Genomic DNA, 25,264 nt, shown 5'->3' with positions numbered 1-25,264 from the left:
ATATTAAATGTGATCTTGTATCATGATTTATCTTGCAATGTGGATAATGGTCCATTGTATAATTTGCCGTTGGAATTAAATTGGGTCATAATGTTTTAAGAGTTGGCCCATAAACAAACAATACTGCTTTTAGAATGAAATTGGGCCCTATCCCACAACTACAAGGATTTCATTAAGCCCATAACCGTTATTATTATTATTTTTATTTTTATTTTTATTTTTATTTTTATTTTTATTTTTCACAAAATCTCTCTCACCAGTAATATTTTCTGGCGGTTATTATTCGCGCCATTGGGTTCACCCTCAAGAAGGTTCAGCGATGGCGATGCTGACGACCTCCGTCCCATCTTTCTCCCTTCGTCCTCCCAAATCAAACCTCTCCACTACTTCCGGCGGTGGCGGTTTTTTTCCCCGCGCTGATAGAGCCGCTGAGTTCTGCCGTCCAGTAGCTAAGTCGATTGTGCGGTACCGCAATCAGGGGGCGGTGCTAACCCCGGCTTCCTCTGTGTCTACTGCTCCTACTATCATCACTGATGAGTTGGAATCGGCGTCGAGCGTGGTGAGGAAATTCTACTCCGGCATCAATGGCCGCGACTTGGCCTCGGTTGAAGGCCTTATAGCTGAGAATTGTGTATATGAAGATCTCGTATTCCCTCAGCCCTTTGTTGGACGCAAGGTCAGTGTTGCGAGAATTCGAAATTGACATTAAAAAAAAATTGGTCATTTCCTTTCTTTTGTTTTACAAGCAATTAGGGCATTGTTGAGACAAATATTAATAATTAAGAGTACAAGGTTTATATGCTTATGAAAAGCTAATTATCGATTACTTTGAATGAGTATTGACGAAATATCCATTTCCTAAGAGAATATGCAATGATAAGAACAATTTAGGATTTGTTTATTCTCTCTGCTTTGCGCCCGCCCAGTGTGGGCCGGTTGGTTTGCCAGTGAAAGAAGCTATTAATACAAGTTGTAGAGAAATACTTAATACAAGTTGTATTTGAAAACTGCATGACTTCATTACATAAAAAAATGACTCCAAGCTCGATGGCTTGTTTTCTTTGCATTCAGTCTATTTTTAACCATCATTGTACACTTTGAAAGTTGAAACTATATTTTAACAGGAGCTATACAGTTCAGCTCTCAATGCCATGTATATTTACACTACAGTTAGATGAGTTGTATAGAATGCATGCTTCTATATCATCATCAGCAACAAATTTCTCTTTATGCTCATGACTTTTAGGTTTGAGCTCTTATTCTTACTGCAGGCTATTCTAGAATTTTTTAGGAAGTTTATTGATTCTGTTGGACCTGATCTACAATTTGTGATTGATGATATATCAGAGGAGGATTCTTCAGCTGTAGGAGTCACATGGCACTTAGGTACAAGAAGTCTTTACTGCATCTTGTATTTATTTCTACTCGGCTGATGATTAAATTTATGAACAGAATGGAAGGGAAGACCATTTCCTTTTAGCAAAGGATGTAGCTTTTATCGGTTGGAAGCAGTAGATGGCCAGAGGCAAATACTGTGAGTATATCCAAAATTTGAGGTAGCTATATATCTAGTAGCTTTGCAAATGAGGTTGTCACTTTTTAAACTGAATTTCCCACTTTCTTGTCTTGTGACTCCTGGTATTGCAGTGTAAAAGTTTCCTGTACTTGAAATTTCCTGGAAAATTAACTTCTTCACTTAGAGTCAGAATTACCCCCCTCCTCCTCCTCCTCTTTCTTTTTTTTATTCCTCGCATCTGCCCCAAATGTTGGGTTGAAACTAGGATTTTTTAGTGCCTTCATAAACTTTAAAAAAAGTTGTCCATCTCATAATAATGTAATGATCAAACTGAAAGATGTTTACTTGAAGATTACAATTTAACATGCTAATCAATGCATGCTAAGCTGAACCTAATTTTTCTATTTCATTTATGTATTCATTCTTCATTTTGCAGCTTTCTTTTGAAAATCAATATTAAAAGAGCTACCTGAATATGGCCTTACTTCTTAAATGGGATTTTTCTTTTTCTTTTGTTTCAGTTATTCTTTTTTAAGTTTAGCCTAAATCTCAATTTTCTTGACCAGATATGGTAGAGACAGTGTTGAACCTGCAATCAAGCCTGGAGAGACAGCTTTGGTATGCATTTCCTATATTGCTCTACCTTTCTCTCAAACATGTAACATTGGATTAACATACATGTATATGCATTTGAAATTGTGTTATTTTTATAATGTTATAGTCCTAAAAAATTGAATTTGGAAAATGAGTGTTGGTAGACATGTTTTCCAAACTGAAAACATGAATAGAGAATAGAATACGTAGAACGAAACCACTTAGCTAGTTGCTACTATTCCAATATGCATTAGTATGATTTGATGACAAGCTTGAAACTTACCCTATGCACATTGCTACATTAGTGTCTGCTGCACTGTACGGTCACTCAGGAAGAATAACCTGCAATATATACTTCCACACCTACACACAGCTAGTAGGTGGTTCCTTTATCAAGCTACCGGGAACTGATTCTTATGATGCTTTAGACTTAGCTTGTGGGACATCATTTTTAATTGACAGGTTGCTATCAGAGGCGTAGCTTGGCTGCTGCAGCAGTTCCCGCAATTGGCAGAACGGCTATAATGGAAGCATTGAATCTTGTATAAACTCTTGCAGTGGCAAAACCTGCTGAATATGGTGGACTTGTGAAGGAAATGATGCTACATACTAGCTAATATTTGTTGTAAAATTGTTAATCGGAATAATGAAATTTGTACATATATAATTTGCATCTATATATATGTGTGTGAAAATCATATCTATTAAGCAGAAGTCTACGAATTATTTATCTTGTACAGAGAGACAAAAATAGCCTACCAAAAGCAACTTTATAGATATGTTCTACAGGATAACAAAACAATTGATTAAAACCAAGTCAAAAAATTAATCTAAAACATTAATCCTTAATGCGTCCCCGCAAAATGGAGGAGTCGTTGGAAACTCCAATCTTGGAACAAAAATGTAGAAAGAAATCACGACCAATAGCTTCGTAAGAAGATTTACAACTTGATCCTTTGAACTAATATGACGAACACCCAAAGAACCATCCATGACACGCTCTCGTATTAAAAAATAAAAATAAAAATAAAAGTAATCTAGCGCAAGATGCTTTTATCTTTGAATATATGAAACACTCGGTTCTTCGTGACATACATTGCCCCCATATTATTACAATACAATAGCGGAGAACCCAGCAATACAATACCAAACTCATAAAAAAAAAATTCCTGACCCAGATTACCTCAGTAGCCGAATTTGCTAAGACACGATACTCAGCATTGGTTGAAGACCTAGATATAATCTTCTAACAAATAGACTTCCACGAGATTACATTCAAACCAAGATATATAACAAAACCAGTAGTAGAGCGATTGTCATCTCTACTACCTCCCTAATCTAAGTCTGAAAAGACTATCAACAACAAACTTGAGCAAGCACGCATCAAGAAATCATGGAATAAAGCATCCTTTAGATAACGAAGTAATCTCTTAATTACAACCCAATGATGCCCCTTTGGCAAGTGCAAGTATTGAGACAAGGAATTAAAACATAAGCAATGTCAGGTTTACTGACAAACAAATATTGAAGCAGTCAAAGTGTCCAACTAACTTGCGGAAATCAGTTGCATCAACCATAGGCTCCCCATCATGAATAGCAAGGGATATCATAGAGAATATTGGAGTGGAAACACACTTTGCACCGTCCATGTTGTAGCGAGTGGGATATTGCAATATACCTACTCTGAGATAGAAAGTAACCATTAGAGATGGGCACAACCTTAACACCCAGAAAGTGATGCAGTGTGTCTAAATCCTTCAAAGAAAACTTTTGTGACAATATTTTAGAACTGACCAAGGAAAACATCATTATTACTAGTGCCAATTATATCATCAACATAAGCCAAAAATAGGCCAGCACCCCATGACCAACATATACAAACAAAGAAAACAGTTTCTTAAAACCAAATTGAATCAGAAAATATGATAATTCAAGGTACCAAGCTATAACTTTGAACTTATCCACAGTACAATCAGCACACCGTTTGACCCTAAGTACCCATTTACAACCTATAACTTTATACAAAACTTTCGTTACCAGCTCCCACGCATGATTCTTAATCAGCGCTACAAATTCAGCTTCATTGCCTTACACCATAGCGGTTGCTTTAGAGCATGTGCAACCGTAAACGGTTCTATAACACTAGGCATAAAGTGAGCCAAAGTATTATTAACAAAGGCATTATTAAAATATTTCAGATTTGGTTTCCGACTTCTCTCTGGATGATCACTAGCATGAGATACGATGCGAGTGTGCTCTATCAGTTGACCACAAACCTGACCTGGCCTAGCAGCCGACTACCAATCTGAATACTCATGTAAATATTTTCCCACCAGACTCATCACACCGTGAGCTAAGAGGAGGGCACCGGTAGGATGGGCCCTAGTGTAGGGGGCCTGCGGCCATTGTTAGGGGAAAACTAAGGGAATCCCTGAGGGAGCAGCCGAAACCCACCCTCAAGGGGGCAATAGATAAAAATATTGATCACACCCCGACCATTAAAGGCCGACAAGTCGTCAGCACACATAACCAAACATAGATAGCCCTTCCGGAAGGATGGGTTGACAGGATGAATGCTAAAATCGAGGAGTTAGTTCAGTGGAAGGAACAAGGTAATTTACTGGTAATCTTGAAAATCACAATCACCCTGCGTTCACACTGAGAAATATAAAGAACCCTTTCCCGCTCATTTCAGGCCACTTAATATCAAACAGTTTGATGGGGTAGGAGACCCTCAAGAGCATACTATGACCTACTAAGTCGCCATGTTGTTAATGGGGTTCGCTAAAGCGGTCATGTGTCGAGCATTGACTCTTTCCATGACTTGGCAATGAAATTTACCACCCATTTTACAAGGGAGAGGAGAACTAGAAAGCATTTTAATTACCTAGCTACGATGCAACAAAAGGTGAGTGAAAATCTAATCAATTTTCTTGCATGTTGGTTGACTGAAGAGGTAGATGTAAGACGGGATGGACGACAAGTCCGCAATTACCATGTTCATAGAGACTTTGAGGGCAGGAGATCTATATAAGAGTCTTAGGTGCAAGACCCCGAGCACCTATGTGGCCTTGATGGCCAAAGCTGATAGATAAGTCGAGGCCAAGAAAGCAAACCAAGTCAAAGGAAAGGTCTCATAAAATGCCCCAAATTAAGGAGTCACCCAACCCGAGTGAGAAAGCGACTGATCAACCAGTAGAGTGGTATCTTGAACAAAGAGGGAAGGCCGCTTCGGAGCTAGACCTCCCATCCCGATTGGGCCTCTGAGATTGCACTCACTGATGCCCACGACACCAATACCTCTAACGACATTAACCACGTAGTCAAGCGGGGTGTTGGCCTAGCTCGAGGAGGTAAGAAAAAAACCATTTATACTTTTCTATTTGAGATTGCAGGATGGGTAGGCAGTAAAAAAAAAAAAAAGGAAGTGGTGGCAAGCCAAGAGACCCAAGTGGCGAATTGGTGAATCTGTTACTTGAGCCAAGAACGCTAAAGCAAGTAATAACACCCAAAAAGGGCTCACAGGATGGGTAGGCGGCTCAATAAGGTAACAGAAACATTTTTATTTTCATTTTATGATGGGCTTATTACTAATCAGGCAACCCAAAGACAATTTGTTATTGGATTCGTAGGTAACCCTAAAAGGTAATAAAAAAAACTTTTTATTATTTTCTTAATGCTTTCCACCCATATCAAGTATAATGTTAAGCCCGTAAAACAGGGTAGGCGGCTCAAGAAAAAAAAGTGATTATGGTTTGGTTTGCAAGTTGGGTAGGCAACCTAAAAGAGAGAGAAAAAAAACGAAGGTTTGTTGTTAGAAATTTCAATCCCTTCCAATCAAAGTATAAAAAAATGTTACTTTTTAAATTCTGTAACCAACGTCAAATAAATTACAAAATATTTTTGTTTCAATTTTAGGGAGTAGCAGACATTTTGTTTTTGCAAAAGAGAAGAAGCCAAAGCCTTGCTAAATGCTAAGTGGCCATTTGCATCATGAGCCTGATAGTGTTAGCCTAAATAAGACTACTTAATTGGGCCTATGGATAAGACTACTTAATCGGGCCAACACTACTGGAAAATTGCTCAGAATATCACCAAAAAAGTGTTTTATTGCCTTTTGTGTATTTTGTGAGTTTAACCCTTGTATAGGGCCCTAACAGTGTATTTATACATGAAGATTAAGCTTTCGAAACACAAGAAATTGGTCTAAACTAGATAAGTAAATCAACAATAAATGCATACAATTTCTTTCCTAATTGCTATAGGATCTTCTCCGATTGTCTGCGAGATTCACCCCAGACCGCTTTCCATATCTAGTGGTTTTCTCTTTATGCTAGAAGAGTGACTAATCCTTTATGGATGACAGACCCGTCGTCACGATGCTCCTTTTGTCGATTCTTGCTCTGAGTCAACTTGATCCCCCGCTAAATGACTCCCCTCATCCATTTATCTGTTAACTTTGCCTGGTCATCTGCCTAACCCCTCCACTCTATTGGTCCGCCTGACTCCCCTCTCGGCAGTCCGTTTGACTACTCCATTCAACCATCCGTCTAACTCCCACATTCATCCATCCGCTTGACTCTTCCACTCAACCATCTGCCTGGCTCCCCCATTCGGCCATCCGCTCCCCATTCGACCATCTACATGACGCTTCCACTCAACCATCCGCCTAGTCCCCATGTTCCCCCCCTTCAGCCATCTGCCTGACTCTCCCATTCGGCCTTTCGTATAACTCGCTCATCTACACCTCTTTATTGCTTGCCCGTTTGACCCCCCACCCCCCACCCCAAATGCCACCTGGCTCTTTCACTCAACCTCCCACCTAACTTCCCCCTCAGCTAGTTGCACGACTGCCACATTCGACCGGGCGCAAATCCTTACCCATCAAGAAATATGCCTTGCAATTTTTCAAAATCTTAGTATCGAAAATGAATAATGAAATCATTAACCTTAGCATTAGCCACCTCCTCTAAGATGTTGATATTCACATCCAACCTCAGCAACTTCGTATCCATCCACCAATCAGACCAAAACATTTAAAGGTTGACTATTCCCTATGGAGTGAGAGAACAGTGAAGAAATGACTAACATACATAATTGCTTCAAGGAAAATACTATTTGTACTTCTAACTTTTACTTCCTCTCACAAAATATTGATGTTGACATTGACATTGACATTTTATTTGAGATCTACATGTCATAAGATGAACATAACTAATCATTTATTGTCACGTCAGGAAGTAAAAATGAGGGAGTACAAAATGAATTTACATGAATTCTTGCTTCAAACACCCACAGGCCACAACCACCAAAGTCTTTGGCGCTTATGGGCAACTCCGTCATTTCCACAGTGTTCAGCAAACAGCAATCCGCATACCCTCTACCACCGTCATGTCTGGGCGGAGAAAAATGCGGTGAGGGACTTGAAAGACAGGACCGCGCCACGCAAGCCTTGCTTTCTCCGCCGCCACCCTCTTTCTCTCCCCGTCAGGAACAATCTTAAACTTTTCTACTTTCGCTCTAAATTTGCTCTGCATATCTCTCTATTGTTTCCTTAATTTTCAATAGAGATATAGGTTCTGTACATCGAGGTGATCTTCCGAGGAAATGTCGGCCATATCAAACTTTACGGCTGGCCGGCACGCCTTGATCGGAGCTGCATTGCCAGAGAGCTTCCCGAAAGTTGGTTCGGAGAAGCACAGTAGGTTGAAAATGAGAATTTCTAGATCTTTGGACAAGGTATAATGTGAAGGCAAAGGGCCAATAAATGAATGAATATGCAAGTACTTGGAATTTCTGATGATTTACTTGTTGCTTTCAAATGTCAATTCTGCATATTTCGAGGCAACCTTAGGTTGGGGAATTCTATTGCTGTTAGACTCTGCTTCTTGCTTGCTAAATTCTGGTTTTCTTTTTGTATCTACTATTTAAAAAAAATGCATCTTGTATGGTTTATTTAGTATTGTCCATATATACTGCAAGCTCATCCCGCACTGCATTGAGTTAAATTCTTTTTCCTGTTTAGTGCATAAAAGCTACATTATAGCATTGCAATGGTAATTTTGTTATGTTTTTTGGGTATTCCCTTCTTCCTTATGTTGATTTGCTTACTTGATCATCATCATCCATTATTGTATTTGAATCTAAATACTTTGAAATCTTCTCTCTCAGTATCTAATGAGCAGTAATTCACCATATTCTGATGTCACTGATTTATAGCATCTTAGTTTATAATTTTACACTTTCCAAATTTCTCAGGCAGCTCTTCGCCATTCAAGGAAGGCATTTAATGGTTCAAGTATCCGGATGACATTGGTAGATGAGAGACTTGCACACAGAAAAGTTGTGATGCCATCTGAAGTTTTGGTATTTGATTTGCATGTTTCCACTTATACTAAGGCATTTTTACTTGATTTTGTAAATATTGAATAATGTGATTTTGATTATCTCATTTTGCACCTCAAAACATTCAATTGACAAGGTTATTTCTGTATGCAGGCATATGAACTCGTTCAAGGAGCCAAAGTAAGTATTATGTACTTACTGGGGCATTGGAAAATCTATCACAATTATTAGTTGGTGTTTGCCATAACTGGTTCATCAAGTTAACTGTCATTGTATGTAGTGGAGTTTTATGTTGGTTTTCACAAATGTGATTGTATCTGTGAACTTGTGGTGTATAGGTGAGATGGAGTTATATCATGGATAAATCCTTGCCTGAACCACCTACTGCAGTCCTTTTGCACGGTATTTTGGGCAGCAGGAAAAATTGGGGTAATGAAGCATTTCACTTTATCTAAATACAGTTCATTTATTCTTCGTGTGCATGTTTAAGGAGTGCAATCTAGCTCCTTAGAGTCATGTTAGCCACATAATAACAATGGTGAGAAATATTTATGTGGCTCAACATGTATCCATCCTAACTGCCACTTCATGCTAGCATCATTGTACACTCTCTAATCCTACTCACATGCAGAAAGTGTCAGATATCTTTGGTATATTTTTATTAGTAAAAGTTTGCATGACAACCAGCATTCAAAAAAATGTTTTAATGAAAGTAATAAATTAGTTTAACTAGAACTCAACTGGCACCACAAACTGTCAAATTATAAGCTAGTCACAAAAAGTGAGCCTATGTCAGCAGTTCAGCTTTAGTAGCACACTGATTTAGCAGTGTTTCAGGCTGCAAATGATGTTAACTACACCACCCGTTTGCATACTAATCTTATGGTCTGCCCTTTCCAATTATATCACTTCCTTATTATGGGATGTCCAACAATGATTTTGAATAAATCATTTCATGATATGAATATCTAAAAAAATTGAATTCATTACAGGAATTAAAACTCAAATTTAGTTTGATGGTTACTATGCACAAGGATGATTTTCTCTTATACTGTTACTAAATCGTTGTACATCCCATTCTCTCTTAAGCTCATATTACTGCATCCTTGGCTTCTCCAACTAGACTGGAACCCAGAACCACACAAGGGTGTTGGGATCTGCACTTTCAATATGTTGCCTCTTATAGTGTCTTTGCGAGTTTGCGTACCCAACTGGATTCATTGTAGATTGGAATTTGTATTCCCACCGGTGGAGTGCTGCAGTAATTTGTTTAAAAAATTTCTTCAGTTAAGCTATGTTGTTGAATGTTGCGATTTCAAATTGTGTTCATTTGTAATCAAAAGTTTCTACAGGGAAAAGGGCACTACTGACTGTATAATACATATCACATATTAAGGGAGCATTTTTGTGTTGCTGCTATTTGAAAAATTTGTGCTTTTGTAATCAAAAGTTTCTATATAGTAAAGGGTACTTCTGATTTATAGTCACTGTTGCAAAAATCCCCGCCTAGGCGCTAGGCGCTCCTAGACCGAGGCGAATTGCTCCCTAGGCGTCCGTCTAGGTGACCGGCCGCCTAGCGCCTAACTCGGCCGACTGGACCGAGTTGGTGGCCGACTAGGCCGAATTTGGCCGAGTTAACTCGCCCAACTCGGCAGAGTTAGCCGAGTTAACTCGAGCAAGTCGGCCTTGTTAATTTTATTATTATATTTATATATATTTAAATTTATTTATTTATATAAGTAATAGAAGTAAGAGTGATATATATAATATATATAATATAATATATGACATACACCCACACACATGAATTAATTTTTTATTTTTATAGGTCACCGCCTAGAACCGCCTAGATACCGCCTAGGCACCGCCTAGACCGCTTAGGTGCTAGGCGTTAGTATACCGCCCGACTAGCGCCTAGCGCCTACTGCAACCATGTTTATAGTACATATCATATATCAAGGGAGTGTTGTTTGGTTGCAATTTGAATGTGATGTTTCTGTTAGTTTTCCAGAGGTGGAATGTGTCCTTTCCCTGAAGAATAGGCCTTTCTAGTTTGTATCTTAGACCATGTTAAGTCTTAAATTTGGTGCAGATAGCTTTTACAGGAGACACTTGTTTAGTTCAACTTGTTAACTAATATTCAAAATTCTTGTGACATAATTTAGCATATCAATATTATTTATATGTCTTGCTATAATGCTATAACATTTGTATCAGGAAGCTTTGCTCGGAGATTAGCCAAAGAATTTCCAAAATGGCAGGTACTAAATTGTTTTACTTGTGTGTCTTATACCCTTGGTTTACTTAATTTGCTATTCTGCATTTTCATGGAAAAGATCTTTCTGTTGACTTCAGTTTCATTCAGTTTCTCTTGGTAGACTTGCGGTGCCATGGTGATTCAACATCAATCAAGAAGAAGGGGCCTCATACTGTAGCTTCAGCTGCCCTGGATGTCTTAAAACTAGTACATGATTCTTACCTGCAATGCTGTGTTGCTAATTAATCAATTTTCTGTTTGACTCCTCATTAATCAATTGGTGTATTTCACATTTTTGGTGACTTGGATTGGGTTTTGTTTCCATTAACAATCAAGTTCTTGATTCATTTGAATGGATAAAACTAAGAAAGTACCAACCAACATAATCAAATGTAGAAAAAATTTTCAATGTTCTGTGTAATCAAGCAATTCCCCTTCTTTCCCCAGTCACTTGAGAGACTATCGTGAATACTTTGCTTATATGATACATTGTTGAATATTTTTCTATTTTATTTTTGCAGCTTGGGCATCTCAGGCTCACTCCCAGAGTTGTCGTTGGTCACAGTTTTGGAGGAAAAGGTAATCTTAGCTAACCTGTTAGTGTAGGGCTTCCAATAAAATACTTCATGTTTTTGATTGCTCTCTTGTTACTAATGCAGTTGCTTTGAGCATGGTTGATCAGGTTGCTAAACCACTTGCACGGCCTGTCAGAGTAAGTTCACTGAACTTGCATAGTGCTGCCTTAATGTCAAACGTAGTACGGATTTCAATAGAAAGAATATTCTGAATATCTGCTCCATAAGTATCTGACAGTTAGCAGAAAAGTTTATAGAATGACTTTAATGAGCCTCATTTACCATTGTGGTCCTTGTACTCTTAATCAATTCCCAAATTTTTAATCCTTTCAACCAACTGTTTTGATGTTTTCTAGGTTTGGGTTCTGGATGCAACTCCAGGAAAAGTAAGAGCTGGTGGAGATGGAGATGATCACCCAGCTGAACTAATTACTTTTCTAAGTGCACTGCCAAAAGAGGTAAGTGCTTTACTTATATGGTTCACTTTCCATGAGCGGATACTTCTCTTGTTATTTGTGTTAGCATCACAACAATCAAACATAATTATGCTTGAGGAACTTATCATAAATTCATATTGATCAAAAAATTGATTTTGCATATGGCAATCATTCTTCAAGGAAGGTCTCTTCAAAACAGGATGTTGTGGAGGCTCTTACTAAGCAGGGCTTTTCCAAAGATGTGGCACAGGTATTAATAAGCCATACATTATATTGATCTCCTTAAATAAATGAATCTCTAAGTTGAAATTTTGGTTAATCCTTTTTGTGGAACTTATAGATAGCTTACCTCTCTCGTAATGCCCTATGTTTTTACATTTTGGTATGATTTCCAGTGGGTGGTAACTAACCTCCGACAGACCAACCCTTCTGGTACATCCCCAGCAAGCTTCTCGTGGGTGTTTGATCTTAAGGGAATTGATGAGATGTATCAATCATATGAAGAAACAAATATGTGGTTAGCTATCCTACACTGTTTGTGGACTTTGGATATAATCTACTTCGCGTCATTTTTCATTATTCAATTGCTTGATTGCATGAATATCCAAGTGGATTAATAAATAATGGAGGCACTCTATTTAGCATGTTTTAATGAATAAATAAATGTGTCAGATATAGTGGATGTGTGTTAGTGCCATGCTCTATATCATGATTCTAAATACAACCATATAATGATGCATTTTATTCGATCAAGTGTTAAGAGAGGAATGTGCATTTGATAATTTAAGCTTTTGTGTAGGAAAGTAGTGGAAGATGTACCCCGAGGTGTACATGTCAGCTTCTTGAAGGCAGAAAGGAGTTTGCATCGGTGGGCACTTGACGATATTCAGAGGATTCATTCTGCCGAGGAGCAAGCTTCCAAGGAGGGAGGTGGAGTAGAGATGCATGTCTTAGAAGATGCCGGGCACTGGGTATGTTTTGCCCTCTCAACTGTTGGAATATAAGTATCTTCTTACTATTCTCGAGATGGTTACAATTGTGCCAGCATTTTTGTAACAAACAAAATTGAAACTGAGTCAAGATCTGCCTAACCTCTGCAATATCAATTTGACTTCCACAAATGGGAAACAAGAGGTTTTGTTGCACCTCATTGAATCATTCCTCGTATTTGAACTTTGAAATAATAGAGAAAACTAACAAGTTATTGCCATGGTGACTTCATCTTGTATACTTTTGTTACAAATCATCATCTGTGCCACTGTCTTTTGCCTCATTGTAGTGAATCATATAACAATGTTACAGGTGCATGCGGATAACCCAGACGGATTATTCAAGATTCTTTCATTCTCGTTCCAAGGATTTTAAAGTTGGAATACATTGACAGACATTGATGGTCCTGCAGATTAGGAAAATTACCCATCATTGACCTCTTTTTCCAGTGTGGTATGTGTATCATTTTTTACAAATTTTGTATTTGGGTGAAGTAATCTTTGCATGTACAAGAGAGCAATGTGTAGAACCAATATTCATTCAGGCATGAGATGTGTACATTTATTTTTTCTGGAAATTGTAAATCGAATAAAACATATTCTAAGAGTTAAGATCATTTATTTATTATAAAATTTCCTTTGAACTTTGATCAATGAAACTTAATTACTCCTCCCGTCTCATTTTATCTATTCTACTTAATATTTATTGGTCAAACTAATCATTTCTTCTTTATTTATTTCTATTTATATTTTATTATAATTTTTAAATTTAATTTTTATGTTTAATATTACTTTTGATGTATTTTTTAAATATATAAATTTTACATACTAATTATTAAATATAATATTATGAAAAATTAAACTAAATAATATTATGAAAAATTAAATATAATATTATGAAAAATTAAACTAAATAATATTATGAAAAATTAAATATAATATTATGAAAAATTAAACTAAATAATATTATGAAAAATTAAAGTATAAATAACTTCAATCAAATCTTGTCAATCAAACCCGACACATAAAATAAGACAGTATTAATTAGAAAATGTAATAACTCGTCAATCAAACCCGACACATAAAATAAGACAGAGTATTAATTAGAAAATGTAAAAGTATTACATTTCTTTAAAAAATATTACGGAGTATATTTTCTTTTAGAAATAACAACTATTTTATTATTTAATTAGTCACAAAAAGATCCATTAAACAGTCTCACAAGAAAGTCACTCTTCTTAAATTATATAGGTCAGTTCAAAATCTGTTGATTAAATTTATCAAATTTAAGTGCAGTGATTAACTAGGAATTCATAGAAAAAGTGTAAAATAAAGAATGCCAATTTTCAGTACTCGATAAGGAGCCATGAAGAATTCAAGTAGCTACAGGTACAGATTTACTCCTAACTTCAATGGCAGGCCAATTTCAGCAGCAGCAAATAATGTATTGGAGTAACCAATTTCACAACATTATCTAAATTAATCACAGTTAGCGGAAACAAGATACAAGACTTTCCGGATTAATTAGTCTGAACTAAATTTACACAGTTGTCTCATCAAACAAGTGAATGGTCGGTCGATCACAGAAATGGCAGACAGGGCCACGCTGCCACTAGTGCAAATTACGGACATTTTCTTTGAACATATGAAGCCCCATGTTCTTCATACCTGTTGTACAGAAACGACAAATTAAAGTGGCTAAAACATATTGTAGCGAAGATCTTTGTTGCGACTGAACAAATGTACCCAATAATATAAACTAACAATATGGGAAATTGAATTGCATGAAGAAATAATACTTACTCAGATTTTGAAAACCACATTTGCTGAAAAGAACCAAGTGATGCCAATATACTGCCCCCTATCCATACACTGCATAAACACACATGTTCAGAAAGATGCACTTAACTACACATCAGGTTATGTTGTTTTCTCAGTCATCATTCTTGGCAGTTGGGAAATGCAGCATTGGAGTCATATAACAAATTGATTCTTTAATGAAAGAGATGCACGCTTGTATAGCCCAAGAAGGTTATCATCCTATTTTGTGNAATTAAATATAATATTATGAAAAATTAAACTAAATAATATTATGAAAAATTAAATATAATATTATGAAAAATTAAACTAAATAATATTATGAAAAATTAAAGTATAAATAACTTCAATCAAATCTTGTCAATCAAACCCGACACATAAAATAAGACAGTATTAATTAGAAAATGTAATAACTCGTCAATCAAACCCGACACATAAAATAAGACAGAGTATTAATTAGAAAATGTAAAAGTATTACATTTCTTTAAAAAATATTACGGAGTATATTTTCTTTTAGAAATAACAACTATTTTATTATTTAATTAGTCACAAAAAGATCCATTAAACAGTCTCACAAGAAAGTCACTCTTCTTAAATTATATAGGTCAGTTCAAAATCTGTTGATTAAATTTATCAAATTTAAGTGCAGTGATTAACTAGGAATTCATAGAAAAAGTGTAAAATAAAGAATGCCAATTTTCAGTACTCGATAAGGAGCCATGAAGAATTCAAGTAGCTACAGGTACAGATTTACTCCTAACTTCAATGGCAGGCCAATTTCAGCAGCAGCAAATAATGTATTGGAGTAACCAATTTCACAACATTATCTAAATTAATCACAGTTAGCGGAAACAAGATACAAGACTTTCCGGATTAATTAGTCTGAACTAAATTTACACAGTTGTCTCATCAAACAAGTGAATGGTCGGTCGATCACAGAAATGGCAGACAGGGCCACGCTGCCACTAGTGCAAATTACGGACATTTTCTTTGAACATATGAAGCCCCATGTTCTTCATACCTGTTGTACAGAAACGACAAATTAAAGTGGCTAAAACATATTGTAGCGAAGATCTTTGTTGCGACTGAACAAATGTACCCAATAATATAAACTAACAATATGGGAAATTGAATTGCATGAAGAAATAATACTTACTCAGATTTTGAAAACCACATTTGCTGAAAAGAACCAAGTGATGCCAATATACTGCCCCCTATCCATACACTGCATAAACACACATGTTCAGAAAGATGCACTTAACTACACATCAGGTTATGTTGTTTTCTCAGTCATCATTCTTGGCAGTTGGGAAATGCAGCATTGGAGTCATATAACAAATTGATTCTTTAATGAAAGAGATGCACGCTTGTATAGCCCAAGAAGGTTATCATCCTATTTTGTGTCATTACACTCTTACTTTGAGCAACATGAAACAGAGTCGCAGAGATAAAGTTTTAGATGTAGTCATGTAGAGGCTCCTCTCTTCATGGTATGTGGACCATCAAAAATCACATGTGCATAGGCATAATGTGAATTTCTTTGACAGCCAACAAGAAAACAAACACCATTCAAAGAGGTGGATCGATGTAAGCAACTTGAATGAAAATAAAAGGTGCTAAGGCTTGGGAAAATTGAAGGATGTGCTTCATCTCAACTAAAAGCTTATAGTTGAACTGCACATCCCCGCACTTGTGCACGTCCAATTACTTTTTTATAGGATTCAAACCCATGACCTCTTGCATGGGGTTGGCTTGATACCAAATTGAATGATGTGTTCCGTCTCAACTAAAAGCTTAAGATGATAGTCGAACTGCACATTTATGTTTTATATATTATATATGCTCTACAGGGAAAATGAGGGGAAGTAAATCCCAACCTGAATCTCCTCTCTGTTGCATTTCCACTTGCCAGTACTTTGACTCTTGCTGCTTGTGGAGATTCCTGCAAATGCAAGTAACAGGGAAAAAAAAGCATGAACCATTCAGCTGATTAAATACATATAGCATTATATCCATGGAGGGGGATGTTATGTATTGCAGACCATTTATGCAATAAGATCGATTCCTCGAGTACCAGAACATATGGGGGTGTATGATTTTCTCTAGTTAACACACCTATTGAGGAATCACATATTACAAATATATAAATGCACGAACTGAGAGAAAGCCTCAAGGGACAACAATACCTCAAGCAAATCTTTCTCAAGACGTTCTTTTAGTTGTTGCATTGATGCTGTTCCCCCAGAAAGCTGTATGATATAGGCAGCATATTAACTAATATGTCATCAAAAGTTTCCAAGCAGGATAATGGGTAGGGCAGTCATCATATCATAGTTTTAAATTATAGAAGTATTGTGAATGTAATGATAAAGTATACTGAATCATCTGTACAAATATACAATTAACAAAACAAAACACTTCTAATTCAGATGTCCCAGGACAGCAACAGCTATGAGCTAACAATAGAGTTTAATGTGAACAAGAAAGAGCAAATTAATAAACACAATGCAAGTCCCAACCCATTTATATGAATGCTAACTACCATTGAAAAATAAGGTGGGGAAAGAACAGAAGAAAATAGGAGCTCCATGCATGTTTTAAATTTTAATAAATTAAAGATCATAGAGAAGTACTCAAAGGTTTACCAATATACTACTATAGAGTTCTCTTCGAATGTCCACATCACACCTACTTATACTCTCAATGACCTGAAAAGTTTTAAGCATCAATTATTTCTCCAAAAGGAAGAAGCAGTGTTTCTTCGCTGTACTTATCAAAGATTATGTTGTCAGATAAATAGGAATTACCATTTGTGGGAGACCACGGAGAGAAGTAGCAGTCTCAGCAAAACTTTCCATTCCAGGGATGGTCTGAGATACACAAATCAAAAAGGAACCATCTCAAGAATAATATCTAAATTGCAACACATTGACCCAATAGTGATATAAAGTACTTATAACCATGATAAAGTGAAAATAGTACTCATAAGTTAAATATCAAAAAGCAAATGCCATTAAAGAAGCAACAAACCAGTAAGGAAAGCATTCATATTAAAATCAATGTTGCAAAAATAACTAGGCACCTAACTAATACTCCTTATATCCTGTTTTATGTATCTGGTTCGGTTAACAAGGCTTGACTGAAATTATTTTTAATTCATATTTTCATAATATTAAGTTTAATATTAATATACAAAATTTATATATTTAGAAACTACATTGAAAGTACTATTAAACAAAAAAATCAAACTTAAAAATAAGTAAAAATACTAAAGAAAATAAGCAAAGAAGAAAGAGTTGGTTTGACCAATGAATAGTAAACAGGACAGGTAAAATGGGGCAAAGGGAGTATATGTGTGCGTGTGTTATTTTGTAGACTTCTAGGCAACTAGCAAGTATTCCTCCCATAAAATACAAATGTTCAATAGCACATAATACTCCAACCATAACACATACAATCCATCAAAGTAGCAAATAAAAAAAATGAAAAACAAAAAATAAAAAATGGCTGCCGAGGCCTACTAATCGGCCAAGTGCCTAATTTCCTGTTCTTCCCTTCAGTCTAGGGGCGCCTGAATGCCTGATAAGGCACTAAGTCAAGATACAAATGAAAATAAGTAACCCATCAATCAAGCATCAAATTTGCAGATCACAAATGGAGCATAACTCATGGGATTGGAGCAGAAAATTAGGGGAAGACAAATCACATAATTTATGCTATTTGCTTAATTTCTTAATTTATGGAAGTATAAATAAGGAGCCTCCCCTAGAGTTGAAGGCATCGAATATTCATTATTAGAAAATAATAGCTATTATAGTTGGGCAAGAATCCATTCATGCAGATTCATAGGATTGAAATGAATAAGGACAAACAAGGCTACTGTAAAGTATGCTCCAGCAAGAACGGATTCTTGCACAACTATAATAGCTAATTAGCTACTCCCTCTGTCCCGAAATATATGTCATACTTAGCATTTGCACGCATTTTTAGGAAGTGAATAAAAGAATGCATGTTTTTCCTATTTTGCCCACAACATAAGCATGTGATGAGTTGACTATTCAATTTCAATTCTTAATGTGTTGTACTTTGCTCAGAAAGTTACTCCGTATACATCAAATATCTTTATCTCTGTAATTCCATTTCTTCTTCCTCACCTCTATCCTCTACGAAAATGGAGTTTGAATGGCATTTTTTTTAGATTATTTGATTAAACCTCTATATTTTTTATTTTTTAAAAAATTAATAATCACTTTAGTGGCGGTGGTTTCACAGCACTCAGGCGGCGTCGAAGTTATGAAGAAAAAGAATCCATCTACTCTATACTTCTACCCATTATATTTCTTCTTCTCTATTATTCAAATTTTTTTAGAAATTAAAGCACAAAGTGAAGAATCCATCTACTATGGACTCAGGCGGCGCGAGTCTTCTTCCGGCGAAGAAGAGTAACCGAAGTGAAGAAATCCAGGAAGAGAAATTAAGAAACCCAGTTCTTTTTTTCTTTTTTTTTTGAAGAAAGTAAGAAAAAAAAAACATTTCTTCAGTTTGCGAAGTGCAAATGAAGAAACCCAGGAAGAGATATGGTCTTCACTATTTCTAATTGGGCACGATTTTTAAGAATATTTGAGTGGATTGCAATTGTTGAGTATATCAGAGTATGGAGTAGTTGAAGTTTAAGTTAGAAGGGTAAAATAGGAAAAATAGAAATGTAATGATGATCATTTTAGGAAAGTGGACAAAATTTTGGGACAGATTAAAAAGGAAAGTAAGACAGATAAAATGGGACGGAGGGTGTATTATTTTCTAATGAATATTTGGTGCCTCAACACTAGGGGAGTCTCCTTATTTATAATCCCATACAATGAAGAAATTAAGTAACAAGCATAAATAATGTGATTTGTCTTCCCCTGATTTTTTCCCCCAATCCCATGAGTTATGCTCCATTTGTGATCTGCAAATCTGATGCTTGATTGATCGGTTACTTTCCATTTCATTTGTATCTTGACTTAGTGCCTTATCCGTGCCTAGCGACTAGGTGGCCACCTAGACCGATTTTTACAACACTGATAAAAATGGACAGATGGACTAAAAGAACAAAACTATCAAATCTCAAATGGTTCCCTGAAGCACAAAGGCAAATACACACACACATACATATACATTGCACTGACAATCATTGCCATCATTCAAGATACAAAGGCCCCAGGAAGAAATATTGAATCTTATGGACAGGGCAAAACATGAAATCAATATCGTATGAATCTTAGTGACACCAACCTGAACCAAAGAAGGATTGAATAAGATGTCAGGGATCTTGAATCTGTCTGCGCCAATTTCTATAGTCCTGGGTCATAATATAAAGCAAAGAGCACAATCAGAAGACAATTTAGTAACACTAGTAACAAAGATTAAATAAATAAATAAACAGCACTGAATTCATTCGTGGCACAGAGCCAAGTGGCCCTAATTAAAACCAGCTAAAGATAAAACTAAGACCAAGGGAAAATAAGGATCAAGGGGCTCCAAAGTTTTTGAGTCAAGAAAGATCTCCAAATGAATTGATAGGTCATCCTCAGAGTTCATGAACTTACTGCCCATCAGGAAGCTCATAAGGCGTCATTGGAATGTTTGAGTATGAACTATCTGCAGGATAAAAAGTATCAACATAATCTGGATGTTGTAAGAGCAAACAAGCTATAACAAATTTACGAGGAATTTAAACCAAACCAACTAAACAGCATGATGGAGAACAACTGGTAATAGTAGATCAGTTAATATAGCTAAGTATTCATGCACTCTCCCACCTAGGTTAGAATTAAGGCATAGTTTAGTTGATAAGTATACTCTGAATACTTTGTATAATTTCTCCCCCTTTACTCTGAATTGCTCCAAACACCTAGAAACCTAAAAAAAGACTTCCCTCTTTCCATTTTGTTAAGTATCAATTATAGCAGCTCATCATATGTCAAAACTGTCAAATAGCATTATTTTCAACTTAGTAGCACATTAGCACGTATACAATTGCATAGTGCCACTAAATTTCTCATATTTTCTTCCTTAAAAGAGTCGGAATAAAAATGAGAACCATATTAAACATGGAAGCGAACTTTGATATTTCCACTAGGAAACTGCCAACTATGATGTGATTTTATTTTATCACCAATAAAGGGTGCAACATTGGTTAGAGATTAGAGAAGTACTCATGGAAACTAGTAGAGAATTGCTTTATCACATTCAGATCACTATATAACAATGTGAAGAAATTGGGAAAAATCCAACATAAGAGGAGCACAGACCATCATATGGAGTATCTGGAGCTCGGCTCACACATTCTTTGATGTCACTGGCAATCACTTTCTGTGAAAAGAAAAGAACATTTGAGTACAAGAATAAAAGGTTACAATAATTGAACATAAAAAATTCTAACAAGAAAGTTACCTGGCAGTAAAGTTTGTAACTTTCAGTTGTATTAGGAAAATCAAGATCCACTGTCTGAATGAGAAATTTTAGAAGTATTGAAGTTAAAAAGGAAGAAAATGAAATGTAGTGATAACACCAAGCACAAAAGTAAAATAATAGTGCATAAGTTAAATACTAGCTTTAGGTTACACAAACTTCAAAATAATAATTTTTGTTCAGTGCAATTTACAGCTCTCAACTACAAACAAAAGTGCTATTTCTTTACTACACAGTATGATGGTCTCAGAGTCTGAATATAAGTGTACACACTCTTGAAAAAACAGAATAACTAGGGCCTCAAGTTTTCTTTCTTTATTTGAGAAGACAACAAAGAACTTGAATAGTTCACTTCTAGCAGAAAACCTTCACAGTACAAGGTAACAAGGCTAACATTATTAAGGCACACATAAAGAGAAACCAACCTAAACTTCAAGGATTACAGGAACATAAAGCAAATCATGATAAAAATAATATAGGTAAGTACAGAATTAATCATTAAGCTGATAACCTGAAATTCTCCTGGCCGGATTTCTTTTCTTTTGAAAGAATATCGAGGTTTTATCTGCAGTTTCAAGGACAAGGAGAAAAAGGAAATGAATGATCATATTAAGAAATATCTGAATCATCTCAATTAATCATGTCTTAGGATGCACATTGAAGTGAAAGTAACTCACAATGATGCCCTTTTGTTCCAGACTTTTCATCAAGGCCTCAGTAAGCACGTCTCCCCCTATAGGAGATGTAGTAACAGCCTATTGTCAAAGTGTGAAGCAATAGCAAATTAATTAAAGGGAAACCTTGAAAAAAGAAACAAATTACAAGCTAGGGAAATAGATTAATAGTATCTGGTATGTTATAATTTAACATTTATAACCAAATGCAGTCTCAAACACATCAAAATTTCCAGCTTAATAGACCTTGTTGTGCACCCTCCATTTCCACACATGATCATATTTTTAATTTATTGTTTTAATCCAAATTTTATTTATGAGAACAGAAAAGTGTACATGGTTATGAAAAGAAATTATACAGGTGATAAGCATAGTGGATTCCTTGATTCCAACCCTATCCTTTAAACTTTTTCACATTTCATAAACCAATAAACATGGCCAGATGTTCATTTCAGGACCCATGAACCTTTTTCTCCATCTTCAGGAAGGCCCTGTATCAGTTCCTACCCTGAATTAAACTTGTTCAGTTTCAACCACAATTCCAGGACTTTAAACCCCACATCAGATTCCAAGTTTTCAGTCAGTAAGCAGCCTATACCCAATACATTTACATATTTAAAGGGAATTACCTTTTGAAGAACGTATCCATCATGCACAGGAGCAATGGTAGTTGATCCACCACCACTGAGTCAATTAGCAGCAAGGTGCAAAGCATTAGAACTTGTTTAAGCAAATATACGGTATACCATACTGGTAAAGTTGTAAACTGATGCAAGCAAGAAACTCCATAGCTAAAGAAGTTTTTGCATTATATTTTTGTTGGTGAAGAATTGAATTAGAAGTTTAACACGTCATATTTTACGATATGTTTTCACCCTAGTATTTTCAAGCAAGTTTGATTGTTTGTTTTAGACAAACTTATTTGTAAATAATGTCCAAGAAGTAATCAGGGTTGCTTTTTTCAAGAAGTGCATAATCTCCTACCTATCTACGACCAAAGAAGTGGCGCGTCCTGATGCAAAAGATGTTAGAACCTGGCATTAAAAGAAACACAACCAGTCATTTAGCAATCACACACTAAATCACAATCTCATAAAATAGTAAGCTAAGATGAGAAAAGAAACGATCTTTCTTAGGTCTGAGACTCTGAGTCAATTTACATCAAAAACAAAAACAAAAAAGGAGGATAGAAGTGAGAACTCACAGCATTTTTGGCCAAAAACAAAGCAGGGACTTGGTATTTTTCAAACATAAGCTCTGCTGCCCTGTAAAATTAGTTTTCAGTCAACTGCAGTCTTTTACTATATGAATAATAGAGTGTGGAGGAAGTATGTCAAACATTAGATTGTTTTGTTATACAATGTTCTCTCTCTCAATGCTTCTTCATAGCATGCTCTGTCTAAATGATTATTGTTACATCTAGTTTATAAGTTCAGGTATCAGGAATTTACAATGTGCAATAACTACCTGAAGTATTGTTCTTGAAGGTAAGAACCCTTTCAGTTAATCATTGAAATATTAAAATGATGACATTGCTCATATATTGCATAGTGAATGAAATAGTTTTGCCTGCACACTCACTTTTCTCTCTGTTGTTGAGTATTGGAACATGGCTCAGCAAGTAGCATTGGATGCTCTTTAGGATCAATCAGCAAACAATCCCTACAAGTGAAAAAAAGTCAAGAACCTTGTGTTTTAAGCAAGAACTTAGACTACCATTAATTTTCCAATGCAAGTAAGCAGTTAAAAGTTGAAAAACAGAGGGAACCTTTCAAGGAAAGAAAATAAATGGTATAGTACCTGAAGGCATGGTCCCATATGTTTTCAACAATTTCCCAGTCTGCAACTATTCCATCCTTAATGGGTGAGAGTGCCTGAGGAAATAGAATGTTTGCCATTCATATAAATAATATAATTAGGAAAGGTGAAGGAATAACATCTCCAAAGCATTAGAGCTTTGCAAACTGACCTCCATATGATCCCGGCGGAATCCCAAGGATTGAGATCCTACATACAATTTTCGCTTGCCCTTGGACTTAGAGTCAGGGGCAGATCCAGAATTATTCTCTGGATTATCAGGATTATCAACTTCCATTTGATCAATTGATCCAACAACCTTTACAGAAAATCAAAAGGTTAACATGAACTGAAGCAAAACCATAAACAATTAAACATATAGGAAAAGAAATTCAGTAAATATCCAAGTGGTCACAAGAAAGCTCATATAACTGAGAGTCTATAACATACTGTCATACTTCTCAAACTTACAAAACCAAAACAAAATCAGTAGCAAACTGGGGACCAAAACAAAATGCAATCATTGTAGTATTGTACAACCCATAATCCATGTTTCAATGGCTATTTTTTTTGGATGACGAGGCAAACCCTACAACCCTTCCGAGTGAGTAAACCATGCCTTGTGACCCTAGCCGGCAAAGGACCACAAGAAGTAAACCAACCTAGGTTACCTATAACTAACCGGCTCAAACCAAGGGAGCAAGGATTGGAACTCATGACCTTGTGGTTACAAGTGTGGATCTCTTGCTCTGGGTTACCCCGTGTCAATGACTATTTTAACTATAATGCAAGCCAGACTTTGAAGCAAACAAATTTGTATATTTTAACTATAATGCATAAGTTTATCTGACCTCACTGGCATTGCTAAACCCTATCAAAAAGCTACCCACGCTCCCCCACCTCCCAAGTTTGAAACTTGCCCAGTTTCAAGATTCAGAAAATTGAAGGGAAAAACGTAAAATTGCTTGAGAGAGTAAATGTAGCTGTAACTTACAGAAGGAAAAACGGCTTTAGGAGCATCTTCGCCAGCGTAACCAGCCTTGCAAGTGTGAGAACCCAAGTCTACGACTATCGCAGAGACTTCATCTGCAGAATGAAAAAAAGACAACGCCCGATAAATAGATTTAAGCAAAAACACAGAAGTGCCGAATTTTTGTACGAATAATTGTATAGATGAGATTTTGTGGAGACTTTACCTCCTCCGTACATGATTGCAGAAGTGTCTGAGCTTGCAGAGGGATTGAAAGGGTTTTAGGGGTTTTCAATTTTCTTCTCGCGGTTCATGTCCAGAATATTCAATTCATTACCGGTACTAAATATACGACGACGTTTTACACGAATGAAACGAAAATTAAAATTGCTACGCCGTTGCCGGGGATCGAACCCGGGTCACCCGCGTGACAGGCGGGAATACTCACCACTATACTACAACGACTGAGTGATACTCATTTTAAATAAATTGATATTTATTCAGAACATCCATCTTTTTTATTTTTCAATTTCCCAAGTATAATAATATTTTCAAATTTAATCCACTAATATCATTTTTTTTGAAAGGCAATAAAAGAAAATATTGCAAAATAATTAAACCTCTAATGCAAAAAGAAGTATGGGTATCACATATAGCTTTAATAAGAGTATGGGCTACCTAACTCGGTAACCTACAAATATGTCTAACCAAAACAAAATTCGAAGACTTAATGAGGATAAACAATCTAATATAGCTTATCATACATAAGAAAGATCAATCCATGCACTATTTAATTTAAGACGAACGTGTGAGTAGTTAGATTCCAACACAATGTTATT

The 25,264-nt window shown here is 36.0% G+C and overlaps 3 protein-coding genes, 1 long non-coding RNA gene and 1 other non-coding gene across 5 annotated transcripts; 2 read left to right on the top strand and 3 right to left on the bottom strand.

Moving 5' to 3' along the window:
* The first annotated feature begins 276 nt into the window (after positions 1-276).
* LOC116015294 lies at positions 277-2,824 on the top strand. The gene is made up of 5 exons (XM_031255335.1): positions 277-676; positions 1,272-1,386; positions 1,453-1,534; positions 2,083-2,134; positions 2,573-2,824. Exons 1-5 carry the CDS (start codon positions 320-322, stop codon positions 2,633-2,635), a joined length of 669 nt encoding a protein of 222 aa, XP_031111195.1. The 5' UTR covers positions 277-319; the 3' UTR covers positions 2,636-2,824.
* Positions 2,825-7,425: 4,601 nt separating this feature from the next.
* LOC116015392 (putative esterase/lipase HI_0193) lies at positions 7,426-13,367 on the top strand. The gene is made up of 13 exons (XM_031255441.1): positions 7,426-7,849; positions 8,369-8,476; positions 8,609-8,635; positions 8,794-8,884; positions 10,673-10,716; positions 10,821-10,919; positions 11,234-11,291; positions 11,372-11,424; positions 11,644-11,745; positions 11,909-11,974; positions 12,120-12,241; positions 12,524-12,695; positions 13,027-13,367. The coding sequence occupies exons 1-13, from the start codon at positions 7,718-7,720 to the stop codon at positions 13,087-13,089; spliced, it is 1,137 nt and encodes a 378-aa protein (XP_031111301.1). The 5' UTR covers positions 7,426-7,717; the 3' UTR covers positions 13,090-13,367.
* Positions 13,368-14,023: 656 nt separating this feature from the next.
* On the bottom strand, positions 14,024-14,682 carry LOC116017571. The gene is made up of 2 exons (XR_004097934.1): positions 14,517-14,682; positions 14,024-14,381 (listed from the first exon to the last, which is right to left on the bottom strand). It is a non-coding gene; the product is annotated as an uncharacterized LOC116017571 (long non-coding RNA).
* Positions 14,683-15,194: 512 nt separating this feature from the next.
* LOC116014828 (actin-related protein 4-like) lies at positions 15,195-24,748 on the bottom strand. The gene is made up of 20 exons (XM_031254785.1): positions 24,652-24,748; positions 24,450-24,541; positions 23,628-23,774; positions 23,459-23,532; positions 23,240-23,320; positions 22,863-22,923; positions 22,643-22,692; positions 22,288-22,342; positions 21,662-21,739; positions 21,496-21,549; positions 20,967-21,020; positions 20,825-20,885; positions 20,120-20,171; positions 19,806-19,872; positions 17,339-17,401; positions 17,177-17,239; positions 16,718-16,780; positions 16,409-16,473; positions 15,688-15,756; positions 15,195-15,552 (listed from the first exon to the last, which is right to left on the bottom strand). Exons 1-20 carry the CDS (start codon positions 24,662-24,664, stop codon positions 15,507-15,509), a joined length of 1,308 nt encoding a protein of 435 aa, XP_031110645.1. The 5' UTR covers positions 24,665-24,748; the 3' UTR covers positions 15,195-15,506.
* A 70-nt stretch (positions 24,749-24,818) lies between these two features.
* On the bottom strand, positions 24,819-24,890 carry TRNAD-GUC. Its single transcript has one exon. It is a non-coding gene; the product is annotated as a tRNA-Asp (tRNA).
* Between the last annotated feature and the right edge of the window lie 374 nt (positions 24,891-25,264).

This window comes from Ipomoea triloba, chromosome 4, assembly GCF_003576645.1.
Source record: "Ipomoea triloba cultivar NCNSP0323 chromosome 4, ASM357664v1".
Taxonomy (NCBI): Eukaryota; Viridiplantae; Streptophyta; class Magnoliopsida; order Solanales; family Convolvulaceae; genus Ipomoea; species Ipomoea triloba.
The sequence above is the reverse complement of the archived record's forward strand: the minus strand, read 5'-3'. Positions and strand labels throughout refer to the sequence as shown.